Below are 13,856 nucleotides of genomic sequence, written 5' to 3' on the forward strand. Positions count from 1 at the left end.
TTATGAAATTTTGAGAAGCAAGGTAAACACTAAAATGATTATGACATTTCGGCCTAATTTTGCGTCCAAAATATCACAATCATTTTCTTTGTGAGACAGCAGATTAGCTTTCTTCTTTCAAGTAGCAGTCTGACAAGAAATCAATTGGCACTGATGCTCTGTGAGTGGCACAAAACTCGAGGAAAGTCGGCAGAGAAAATATACTTATCCTACAAATGTGAGATTACATTGTGGCTCCCCCTATGTGACAAATGATATCACTGGCTTTGAACTTAAGAGGTGAGGAGAGGATGTAATGGACACAGGCACAGTTCCACATCATCTATCTTGCACTATTCCTTGCACATCCCCGCCAAGGTGGACCTTTATCATGATTTCTGCAGTCAAAGACCCCACAAAGCTCTTGAATTGGTACCTCTTTCCCATAGTCTGGTTGGCTGTTGCAACACAAGGCTGCAAACCCTGGTCCAATAGCACAATCAGAATGTCTCATGTCAACAGATATCACCCACTTAAAAGCCATTATAGCTATGCTACAACTCTCACATGAGGTTGTCTGTTTGGACGATCAGAGTAAGGTGTCCCAAAATAATGGCAGGTGGATGTCCTGGCCAAAAAATCATGATCAGAGTGTCTCCTGTACACAATTGTCACCCAAATGCTACCCACACTATAAGTCCTGCATCGGCTCGTCCGTACTGGACGATCGGATCGGGGTCTGCATCGTGGCCGCCTGAGCCAGCGACATCAGCATGTTGGTGTTGCCGCCCCCGCCGGTCGCGCTGGTGGTCGTCGGCGTCGACGTGGGCGACTTCTTCTCGACTTTCATCGCCGCGGGAGGTATCGTGCCCGTCGGGGACATGACGAGCATCGAGCTGCCCGATGAGCTGGAGGATGTGGTGATGACCTTTAACCCCGATGGGCGTGTCGATGCACTGGTCACCAGTTTGAATATGGTGGAGGTAGGCGTGGATGGGGTACTGCTTCCCTGACTGCTGTTAACTGGGCTCTGCCAGGGATGACAATACAAACGTCCACATGAGCAAGTTTGTAGAAGCACACTATCTTTTGCATATGAGCGATTCCCCTCCCCCCCCCCCAAAAAAAAAAGAGAAGAATATAAAAAGAGAGCAAACAAACATATATGTAATGTGTCATCACAAAAACCATATAATAATGTCAGGGAAAATAATTTTTTGGTTTTTGGTAGATATGAATTCATCAGATACCAAGCTTTTAATTGATATTTGATTTGCCCTCCTTCATTACAAGGAAGAAATCATACTTAGAAAACTGTAAAGATTATATTGCCAAAGTCGGCTATATGCATATTTATCTTCTTTTTATGATCTCTGACTTTATATGGGTAATGTGATGATGCACCACATATGGATCGAGTAAATGTTGAAAGATGTGTGAAAAAAAATCAATGAAATTTTTGAGGAAAATCAAACAACCTATTTAAAAGATAAAATGTAAAGTTTCTATTTTATTCTATTTACTACCTTGTCAAAATGGGAACTCTACCGCACTTTGAGGTCAGAATATCACAATGATAGCAAGCACATATGAAAAGAATATTACAAACTATCAATTTCAATGAATAGTACACATTCCTCACCTTGTCCCACTGAAATATGTTTTGGCAAATATAATTCTCCATGTCTTCTAAAAAGCGAGGACAAGTGAATTTTGATGTCCTCAAAAAATGACTTTATAAGATGGCAAAATTCTTTATTCTGCAGAGCTTCATAAATATTTCTGCATTTATGGATCATTCTGAATCATTTAAATCTTTCTTCTATCTTTTTTTTTTTTTTTTTTTTGATTCATAGCCACATACATCCCACAATGCTGTTTATTCTCAAAACAAAGGGAATCTTAGAAAAGACAGTACTACAGGTGTAGGTCTTTCTGCTATAATCAAGTAGTCCAACAATACCAAACAGACAAATATTCAAGCTTGGTTGTTCATTCACTCGTCAAAAGCTGTACTCAACTTACCGTCTGTGATGAACTTCTTGAGGCATTGGTGGTCGCTACGAGGAGAAACTTGGCCGAGTTCGACGAAGCTGACCCCGCCCCTCCTGCCCCTGGGGTGGAAAGGGTCCTCTGGACTGTTGTCTGGGTGGGGGAGAGGAGGGTGGGGGTCCGTGAGCCAAAACTGGACGAGAGAGACCGGCCCTGGGTGATGATCGTTGAGGGACGTCCCTGTGAGGAGGAAAGAAGGAGACGACAATTCAACTGCTGATTGTGGGAGAAATGCATGTAAATGTATGCAAATTTATGCAAGTTGTAACAAGCATTGCAGCATTATGATGTGTTTCAAATCATACCTGAATAATATCTGTACTCTCCTATCTGAGTTGATTCTGTTGCACCATGATGTCACTGTGGTGACATTTTCATTTGTTTTTCACATTTTACAGAGTTTTATCCTTCTTTCTCTACACCCAAATTCCCAATACTGAAGCAGCCCATGTTTCCATAGCTACAGGCTCAGTGTGCATGTGATCATACAATTACAACATGCCTGAATAATTCCATCAGAATTGTGCTTCATACTTGTTTTGCAGTGCAAGCTATTTGCACTAAATGTCACCCATCTGCGGAGATTCTCCATCGTAAATTCTGTCTCCATGGCAACCCACCTGCGGGATGGAGATGACTGGCCTGGTGACGACTCCACTCCCCCCGCCGCTGCCCTGCGTGGAGGCAGAATTGGGCTGCAGCCTGAGCTTGCTGACGTGGGAGTGGAGGAAGGGCCCCAGGTAACCAAACTCCTCCTCGTACTCCTGGAGGACATCTGGTGGACTGCGGACCCCTTTCAGGTACTGGGCACAGTGTTTCTGTGTTGTGGTAGGGGGAGGAGGAGAATGTTTGTTATACCAAAGGTTCATTAATCCAAATATGAAAGAAGGTTTGAAAATGAAAAGAAGGTGTGTGCTTTGGTGAGAGAGACAGTGTTAGGCATTGTAGGGGATGAAGGAAAATGGCAGAAAATTATTAAAACAGGTACGCATGGTCGATGGTGACGATGATAATGGTGAAGATGACGGTGATGATGATGATGATGGTGAGGGTAATGACAATGATAATAATAATAATAATAATCATTGCCATCATTATCAAAACGAAGATTACCAATATCATAGATATGATTCGTATGTCATTGTTGGTAGCAGTAGTACTAGTAATCTCTTCTACAGGGATGTATCTTGATTGTCACATTGGAGCAATAGTCTCTGGATAGTGGGGTGGCAGTTGATGGGGATGATCCTGTTTGTTGGGTAGGATTGGGGTATAGACACCTCATAGGAATGCAGTAGAATTGTTCATCTCAATTAGGCACCCTTTTTATAAACTGGATGCACTTTGTTTTCCCAATCCCCATGAAAATGAAACCGAAAGACCTGTGGTAACCTTTCCCGACACTGACTGACAGATGACGAACTACCAAACTCACAAAATGTTGGGGCACAAAAGTGGAGGATATGCGTAATGATAGAGAAGATGAGTGAGATGTACATGATTTCAAAGAGATGTTGAATTTACAAGTGCAGACTAGCTTGAAACATATATTTTATATTTCAACAGCATGTTAATTAAAGATAATTTCAACAAAAAAGTGTGAATCAAATGAAACAAATGATGGAAGTTTCAGTAATATTGGACCTCTACCATTATCTTTGTGTGATCATATCAATCTCATCATAGAAGCAAATTAGATAGGGTGGACTTGCGCTATTGACTTCTCAATCATAAATCACTGATCAAAATTGTCAACATTTTTGTATAAAGTGAACTGATGCAATTATGAATCAGGATGTGAAAAAGGTGTAAGCAAACATAATGGGCAATGGTAACAACGAGACAGCGATATGAACGGAAGGATTATCACTGGAAGGAGATCATGTGACGACCACTGACCTGGATCAGCTGCTTGAGATGATCGGCGGCCACCTTGTCCGGGTTGCTGACCATCAGGCTCTCTGACATCGCCTTCAGCCGCTCGCCTAGCATCCTGACCTTTGGGATGACCAGTGTCTTCATTACCTGGTGAGAGATAACAACAATTAGTACACATCATCTGTACCATCCAGTTCTGATCCAGGTTTGTCCATAATGAGGGTGGCTGGATTTACCTCACTCTCACATTAACCACTCTCACTCCATCTTGTCACCTCTCACTCCATCTTGTCACCTTGCCCGAATTTGGGTGTCCTCCTTCCTCAAGAAAACCTTCTCCCCCAATAATGGAAAAAAAAAAAGTGATGCAGCATCATACCAGAGAATTGTGGTTCATGGGACTCCAATTAATTCTTTACCATATTTTGATGTTGTATGTGTATGGCCTCTTTTGTGTTATATATCTTGTCTATGAGACAGCCCTGCCATTATCATTACCTAAGCGTAGGCATTTATACACTTTGGGTTGACAAGGCAGTAGCGGATAAGATGTCTTTCCCCAAGGATGTTCACATCCAGTGACACATTATGCTAAAATGCTCGATCTCACATCATTTATGAATGTACACAGTAGAAGTTGTGAGACTGATGGTATGGCATGGCCTTACCTCAGGGCCCAACTCAGCCAGGCCCACGAGGGCGCCATACAGCGTGGCCAGCGGAGCCTTGTCTTTGCACAGGGCGTCATCGAACGTCTTCGAGATCCTGGGCTGCATGTTGTTGGTGGTGGTGCTGAATTTCCTGTAGCAGTCGGGTTTTCACATGAACACAGTAACACTTGGTAAATACTTGATCTGGGACACAGTTTCAAAAGGCACTTACAACAATTGAAGCTTATGCTAATTGTGGTGACCATTCTAGCAGTTAGACAATCCAGAATTTTCCCAGGCAATAATCTTTTAGCTGCAAATATCTACAATTGAAAGTACACTCCAGGCCCCCACCCCTCCTGCCCCATCTCCCCTCTCAAAAAAAAAAAAAAAAAAAAAAAAAAAAAGGGAATGAGCAGTTGTAGTTGAACATTTAAAGTTCATGTTTCCCTTTGGCAACCCTGAAAATTAGATTCCTTTCATAAAGTGGTATATTGTAGAGGTAGGCAATTCAGACCTTTCCTCAGAATAATGAAACTGAAAAGAAAATTCCAACAGATATTCTTGTTACAAAAGGGGATCGTATTCTCAAGTGACATGGGCTTAGTTTTTAGTTTCTGTTTTATAAACTTTGAGGTGTATTACCAAAGATTTTTACACAACGTTTGAAGTATTCTTCTCCCATACAAAATTTTGTGGCATGTGCAAAAGGGATATATGACATTTAAACAAGTGTGATTTTTTTTCCCTTCATAGCAGTTAGTGTTGTTCTAAAAAGATAAGGAAAAGAAAAGAGAAAAAATGGGACCCTATCAAAAAATAATTTGCCCCTCATAGCCCCTTATTCGCAACATGGTGATGTAATCAAAAGCCCTGCTGGTAATGGTATGAGAGGGGGAATCCCATATTTTGACCCAGCCATACCTGCACATGCTGGACATGAGTCTGGCTGCAAAGTCGCGCAGGGCCCAGTGGTTGTCAGCGTCTGGCCGCAGACTCAGCTGGCGGCTGACTATGCAGGTCATGACAGCTGGGATGAGTTCATGGAGCTACTCGAAACCACCGGGGGAGGGAGGGAGGGAAGAGTAGGAGAGGGATAGAGGGATGGAGAGGGAGAAAAAAATATGTTTCAAAAAGCATTACAGACCATATTTCAATGTGGCAGCCTTCTTTGGCCAAAGACTCAAAGACAAGGTAGCTTGTAAAAACATGATTCTTCTGTAACTTACAATGATTTATCAAGTGAAAATTTCAAATGATTTCATTAACAAACACTTACAATGAATAAAACTTTAAAAAGCCCGGTGCAAGCATACAACTCTTTAACCCTAAAAGGGCCGGGGGGGGGGGGGCGGAATCCGCCCCCCTTGACGTTTCGCGCTATAATTCAATAACGCGAGAAGGCCTCGTTGCGAGGCTTCTTGACTTTGTTCGTTCAAGTCTCGCGCAACTTTTGAGACCAAATTTGCAACATCCGCGCATACTTTTGCGAAGCCACGCCCATTTTTGGAACGGAATGTTGCCCCAAAATGGGCACAATTTTGTGATTTTGTGTACATTTCCTATGGAAAACAGTGCTCTGTCATGAAAGTCATAAAACCCTGATTATTTTTATAGTTAATCACATTCATTGATTAATTTTGTGCTAATAATGGTAGAAAAGTGGTCAGTGACAATTTCCAATGAAAAAGCAAAGAAAAAACAAAAGTTGAAAAACACAGAAATACATAAGAAATTCTGAAAACAATAAAATACATAAGAATTGACATGAGTTTTGGAAGTTTTGTGATGTACAATCGTTGAATATGTTAAAACAGATTTACAGATCAAAAATTAGACTCTCAATGCTTTTAATTACCCTAAAATATGATCTTGAGCTTAATTTCCATAATTAAATAATTAAAATTAGAAATTGATTGTTTCAAAAAATCTTATGACACAATCTTGTAGATTATGACGTGGGTCTCATGCATGCAAAATTTCATCGCGATCGCACCACCGATGGCCGAGATCTCAGGGGGGGCGGAATCCATCCCCCCCCCCCCCCCGGTCTGAGCATAGCTAAAAAAGCCCGGCCCCTTTAGGGTTAAACAATTTGAACAGTTAACGCATGCATTTCACCATCATTCTTTTTTTCCAGCAAACCATAACATCATAGTAACATTGAACAGGCATTACTGTGACGGTATTGGCATTTAACTGTACTGGCAAATTTTGTGAAAAGTAGTTGTCATGGTTTTATCTTCCATCTTCCATTTCAGTCCATCTCAACATCCTCTCTTAAGGCCTCTATCACACTGTTAAAACTGACAGAAAAAAAAGAAAACATTAGGTAAGCACACTCTCCTTCAATCATAGCAAGGAGTTCTGATAAACACTTATTATAAGCTACATTGAGATTAACTATCTAATTGTCTTTCATAGTGACAACAGCTGTTGCTACACGGTGTCTGTATAAAGCTTGAGGCATCTCTGGAAAAGCTTGCACAGGAACATCAAGAAGTCTTTCACATCGACATAAGATGTTGCCACATAATTATGGAGTTTGTATAAAGCTTGAAGCACCACCACACTCAGGAATAGTGCTGACATTGTTTTTATTGCTATCTTGCCTGTATAAAGCTTTTATGACATCACTCAACAGGAATATCACCAATAACTCTAAGGGGGCATTTCATGAAGCATTTTGGTCGGATATTTTTCTGACAAACTGTTACAAGCTACTGAAATCCTTGCATCTGATTGGCTGAGAGCAAATTTGTCTGACAACTTTGTCGGCCAAAATGCTTCATGAACTGCTCCCCAGAAAAGCAAAGAGAAGCCACAACGATACAGGAAATAGGTTATGAAACAAGACACAAAAAGGAAATGAACATTATCTTTGCTCACATATTTCTCTAAGTAGAGGGTGGTATTGTCCATGAGGGCCTTCACCATGCGCATGAGGTAAATGAGAATGGCAAGATTGTTCTGCACCACGTTGACCTTGACGCCTTCGGCAATGAACATACTGAAGCGGGGCACAACCTGGTAGAGGCCTGGGTCGCTCGCCAGGCTGTGAAGTGCTTCCTGTGTCATGAGTAAACGACAACAACAACAAAATGTGTCAAGCTTTTGCTATCTTAATCTACTTTAGAACTGATTCCTTTCTAAAACAACAACAACAACAACAACAACAACAACAACAAAAACTGTCCTGTTCCATGTAATAGCATTTTCCAATTCCTTGTTGCTTCATCGTCGTTATAGCAGGGGAATGAATGTGTGACCTACAACACATTTCGCTGCATGACAGCTTAATTATGGTCATAAACAGCTACAAAGAAGTTTGCAGAAAACGAACACACTGTCCATGGTATACAAAGCTGTGTACTACCCAAAGATGACCTATACACAGCACACCCTGGCATGAGAATTAGCAACAGACAAAACCTGCTAAAACTGCTCCATCACTCATACAAAAATGTCATTAATAAGTAACATATAACAAGTCAATATATATTGCTTGAAAGGAGTGGTTTCTGATTCAAGCCAGGATTGCTTTCTATATAGAAAATCACATTAATGGCAGATCTGTGTGTCGATGCTGCGAGAATGCGACTTACAGCTCTCTTGGTTTCTGAAGAGCCCACACATGCCTCAGTGATTTCTTTGTAGTACAGCTGTTGCTCCTGTAAAAAGTGGAAGAGAAAAATAGAGAAAGTTAGATATGCAGATTTTTCATGTCTACACCCATCTTTTGATCAGTACATCACAGAGCTAATGAGATGGTGACTAACTTGTGCATCAATAGCATGGCCTTCCTTTGACTTTTGGAAATTGAACATTTATCTCTTGACAGCATATCTTGAACATTGTAATGAACAAGAACTATTTTTTTTAAAGGAAACATAACTGAGCCATTAATCTTGATGCTCTGGCTGTAGGTCCCTGCCTTTTTCTACTAAAGAATAATCATCAGATTCTTACATACTATGCATTTGTAATTTTGTGATCTTATTTCTGTTTCCTGCCAGCAAGGTAGCCTATCTATGCAACAATTATTTAGTCACAAACTTGCAAGTATGTTTGACGGTGAGTTTGGACACGTGTTCAACCCTCGCTTACCACTGATAGTTCGTGGACCAGCACCCCTTTCAGCTTGGTTGGTGCCAGCGTGATGCCCTTGGCTTTGGCGAGCAAGGTGGCTGCTGTCTTGCCCATTTCCGCCCCCTTCCCGGTCTTCTTCTCGCTCTTGGGCGTCGGCTTTTTGGTGTGGAGCGCATCCTGGGATTCCAACTTTTGGGTGTTGGTGTCAACTGTGGCGAGAAAGGAGGAGTTAAGTCACTAGTATTGACATAACAATCCACACTGGAAATTGGCACTGTACACATCCTTATTTTCGCACAATCAAATTTTCGCACTGAGCAGCTCAGAAACATATTTGCAGGATCTTAAATTCACATTGCTCATTTGCATGTTTTCATCCGATTCACAAAAGAGACAGAATCTAAAATGACATTTCCATGCAAGGAAATTGTTATACTGGTGCACACAAATGATCTATTTCAATATACAGCTTGCACAGGAAGTTACTCAGTATTAGCAGACACACACATGGTAAAAATGAATACTAGGACACATACACACACAGGTACTAATACTACAGTAGTATTTATCAGCACACGAAGCACACAATTCAACCCATTCAAAATATGCATAGAACATCACGAAGATACTTTCGCAGGTTTCAGAATGCGTGCTAGCCAACGTAGCACGAAAGTAGCATGGTGCTCTAACTGGAGGAAAATGGAAGGAAGGCTAAAAAACTCACCTGGTGGAGGATTTTCAGGAATTGCTGGTTGTATTCCTTCAATGCTCAACCAATGAGCTGTCAAAAAAAATCATAAAAGTAGAACTGGCTGTTAGATTTTATACTAACATTTATCATCACGTTTAGTATCATCACTGCCATTTTACAATGACATTAAAAATTAACATTGTCATCATAATCATCATCATCATCATCATCATCATCATCATCATTATATTCCTCATCATTATATTCCTCATTACTCACTGCTATTACTAAAGCAAGAATAAAGTCCTCAAGCGAAACTAATAAAACAAACACATGACAGCGTATTGCACGGGGCATTTCCATGAGATGGTGCCAAGACACAGAATTCACATATTAAATCCATCCATGTAAATATCATGATGTCACTCTTCAAGAAACGTCTTCATGAAACAATCAATAAGCCTCATCCCTTCATTTTATTTATAAACCAACATATGTGCTTTCAAAGAAATCAATCTGTTTGGAGATCCAAATAATTGGTGTCATTTTTCTCTGCATGTACAGATCTTTTTCTTGTGGAACTTGTACGAACCTCTTTTTTTTTTCAATTTCTCAAAGCTCACTGTAATTCTGGATATATCTGTATGTTTTATATTCATATGATGTTGTTGTTGTTGTTTTTTTCATTCTTGCTTTGTAAACATATTTCACTTAAATCGTATCTTATGTTTGGTGTTCTTGTTTTGTGGAACTCTGTGAAAACGGATCCTGGCTGACCATAAGGTTCCACCCAAGAGAGGAAATATATGGCTCTAAAAATGCACATAAAACTACATAATTGTTTCTCATTTGAAATGAATTCCAGTGTAAGAATAAAGTGCCTGAGAGTTTATGTTTATGATGAACATGCTCTCTCTCTCTCTCACACACACACACACACACACACATTTAAAAAAAACACACACACAATTTTCCATTACAAAAGTTCCACAGCTGTTACGAAGCAGTTGAAAGTGTGATATGAATACTTAAATCAGCACTGCCACCCTGAAAAAAAAAATGTATGGATGTATGCATGCCTGTCTATATGTATGTATGCATATTGATGTATGTACGTATTCATGTTGATGTATGTATGTATGCATGTTGATGTATGTATGTATTTATATGAATGCATGTATACATGTACATGTATGTATGTATACTATAGTGAGAACTACCTTTGAGACTGATATCCAGAGGAATCTTGGGCATTGATGAGTTAATGATGTCCGAGAGCTCTATCTCCTTCTCCTCGACAAAATGCAGCTCCCGCCCACCACCGCTCGCAAAGCGGAATGGGATGTGATCATCAGTCACGAAACCATACAGGGGCTGCCATAACGGGATGGATTGAGAGAAAATATCAGTGTGACATGATATGAAATTCATAAGGATCTGTTTACTTTGTGACAGTTCTTCACAGATACAATTCTTTCTTACTTCAACAAGCGTAAGAATATTTTGAATCATTATTAGGTCCATGCAGTATTTCTTGTCCAGTGATAAATAAACACTTTTTTAGTAAAATTTACTGATGAACTTATAGGGCTGTTTCAGGGCCGATAAATGGGATAGGGTGTAATGGTAAGCTCCACATAGCTCATCTTCTGACCTCAAATCAGCTTCAGTTTTACTTGGTAATCCCCTGTGTCATAATTGATAGATTGATTTGAATTTATTACCACTTTGTGTTCATAAAAGTATGATACAAACATATGTGACCCGCTACAACAAAAAGGTCCTAAAGTCGCGCACTGTCGAAGCCGTGAAAATCGAGTTTGAAGTCAGAGCATTACAATTAGTCAAAACTTACGATTTTCTGATTTTGATATACAGTGTATTATTGGAGTCTAACATGTCTTCTATCATCTGTCGAAATTTTGAAGCAAAATGATCAAAGGAAAGACCAAAAATAGCGTTTTTTCTGAGCCATGTTTTTTTGGCGTTTCAACGAAGCAGAAACTGGTTCGAAAATTTGGATTGAGTACCACAGATAGGTTCCGCCCCTAACAACGACCAGAGTGATCTCATTGGTCAGTTTGCTGCTTGCTGCTAACCGAAGCGTGAAGCTCGCACACTGCCCAGTCGACTGGTGCGTGCGGGCGGGGTGCGCTATGCTCAGCCGCTTCTCACATCCTGGTCACTGATTGGTTGGTGAGGAGACCGCCGACGCTGATGTGCTTGAATGAACTCTTCGGGGGTCGCTAGGGCTTACCTTCTATTGTCCAGAGGTGAAAACTGACTTGCGTGTCCCTTGATCGCGATTGCGTCGAAAGGAAGACTTTTAGGGCGCTTTTCTCGAAACAGTGATTTTCCAGACGTCTCCACATGCTCTCTTTTAAACATCGATATCTCCGCAGCCGATTATTTTTATAAAATGTGTTATGTATCAATTTAAAGCAGAAAGATTAGGGGATTATATCATGCAATTTTCAAATAATCGACCTCGCCCGACTTTGGGATCATTTTGTTGTAGCGGGTCACATATATTTAACTGACTTACAGTGATTATTATAATTATTACTATACAATAATATTTCATCCATTTTTAAGTACAAAAACAATAATGCTTGTACTAATAACATCACTTGCAACACTTGGAGTCATGAGAACCAAAATGGGGGAGACTAAATTAACAGCGTAGCTTGTATTACTCAGCACCCCCCCCCCCCCACTAAGAAAAAAGTTATCACTGTGAGACACATATCACAATAAACCGAATATATACAGGAATGGCATAAAGAAACATTACAATAACTAAAACTGAAGCTCCGCATTAAGAGAGAGGGAGAGAGAGATAAGAAGAGAGGATATGAAATAGATGAGATAAGTTTCTTCATAAAAGTTCAGCTGTAACCTTGGCATTCACAACTTGTATTAGCTTCAATAGTCAAATTGGCAACAATTTACTTCACAATGGAATGTCTGTATATCATGCGACATCCCTTGAAAAGCTCCAGTGATCCTCACCTCGACATTGTGGATCCTTAAGGAATGGTCAAAGTCTGCCGTCGACAGCTTCACTCTCTTGGCGTGCCTCGCAAATTTGGCCGCTTCCTAACATAACGATGATCAAATAAAAAAAATGAAAGTGTGTATAACTCTTGTAACCTGTAATACATGCATACATACATATAGTGCATCTACTGGATTTTTTACTTTTTTGACCCAAACAATCAAGATGGTTTTGGAAAACTTAAGTCTTACGCATTTGAAAGTACATCCTAGGGTTACGCATCAAGAAAAATTTTTACCTTTTGACATATTTCAGCACATAACAGAAAATAAAGAGAAAGCAAAGACCTTTGAGCAATAGAACATGGGTGAATTTTCTTAAGTTATTAAAACAGAAATGAATTAATACCTGCTATCAAACAAACGAGTCACAAACATCTGTATGCTTTGACATACTGTACCGTAATTCATGTTTACACTTGCTACTGAAATTGTATAGATCTATGAACAAAATAGAAATAAACAGAATTCAGTAAGTCCTGACACAAAGTTAGGTTTCTCTCTATAATAAGAAACATAATTCTATATATTTGATATTTACATTTTTAAGTCTCTGTTGAAAATGATGTACTTTCATGAAGTATTACTCAAAACATTCAAAATGTATCATATATACTTTGGATATATGATATAAAAGACTTTGTTTGAAGTGTCATTAGATCATTGCTATAAAGAACTATCATTCTATTTTCACAAATTGCAATATGATATAAAGCGTCCTGATAGTTTATACATGTTCCTTTTTTTTCTTCTTGAAAATCCAAACTGGCTTTTCTGACACTCACCTGAATCATTGTTTTCAGCCTGAAACTCACATCTTCTGCCAGTAGACTACAGGCTTCTTCTGGTAATGATGGCATGCCAATACACTCCCCAATCACCTTTATCGTCTCTTGACCCAAGCAACCTTTGACCTCCTTCTCTTTCTCTGCCATCTTGAGCTTACAGGTGTGACTGTTTTGCATCATTTTTAATTTAAAAAAAAAAGATGAAATGTTAAAAGGATGGTACAGTTTTGGTTGAGATAGGGATTCAGCTTTTAACTTTTTGCGGCATAATTAGAAACCACTTAGACCACTATATGAAATATATACAACTCTAAGAGAAATCAAAAGTCTATTTGATCATTGATGAAAATCAGTTTTGATATAGACAGTCTATTTGATTTATTTCTTGTCTTGTTTGTGCTGCACCAAACGTCGCTGCTTGGATATAGACGTGCAGTCCTAGTCCCTCATGTATAGATACTGATACATACAGAACTTTAAAATCTTATTTCAGATAAACAAGATTCTACATCATTGACATTGTGATTATACATCGCTCATTCGTGGCTCGTATATGTATAGTAAGGGCACTAGATCTCACGCAGGGACTTAATGGTCACGCATAGCGAAACTGCGTATAGCAAGCAATATTACGCGTAGGACTAAGCGCAAAATTTGCTGATACACCTATGG

General features: G+C 39.6%; 1 protein-coding gene across 1 annotated transcript; it reads right to left on the bottom strand.

Annotated features, from left to right (window-relative positions):
* Window positions 1-670: 670 nt before the first annotated feature.
* LOC139712276 (transcription initiation factor TFIID subunit 6-like) lies at window positions 671-13,340 on the bottom strand. The gene is made up of 13 exons (XM_071624116.1): window positions 13,182-13,340; window positions 12,352-12,438; window positions 10,560-10,713; window positions 9,373-9,429; window positions 8,667-8,857; window positions 8,165-8,230; window positions 7,449-7,628; window positions 5,484-5,608; window positions 4,578-4,710; window positions 3,931-4,056; window positions 2,652-2,849; window positions 2,005-2,211; window positions 671-1,009 (listed from the first exon to the last, which is right to left on the bottom strand). The coding sequence occupies exons 1-13, from the start codon at window positions 13,329-13,331 to the stop codon at window positions 671-673; spliced, it is 2,013 nt and encodes a 670-aa protein (XP_071480217.1). The 5' UTR covers window positions 13,332-13,340.
* Window positions 13,341-13,856: the final 516 nt, after the last annotated feature.

The sequence above is a fragment of the Diadema antillarum genome, unplaced genomic scaffold (genome assembly GCF_040938485.1).
Source record: "Diadema antillarum isolate AM-2024a unplaced genomic scaffold, OU_Dant_1.0 seq00001785_RagTag, whole genome shotgun sequence".
Taxonomy (NCBI): Eukaryota; Metazoa; Echinodermata; class Echinoidea; order Diadematoida; family Diadematidae; genus Diadema; species Diadema antillarum.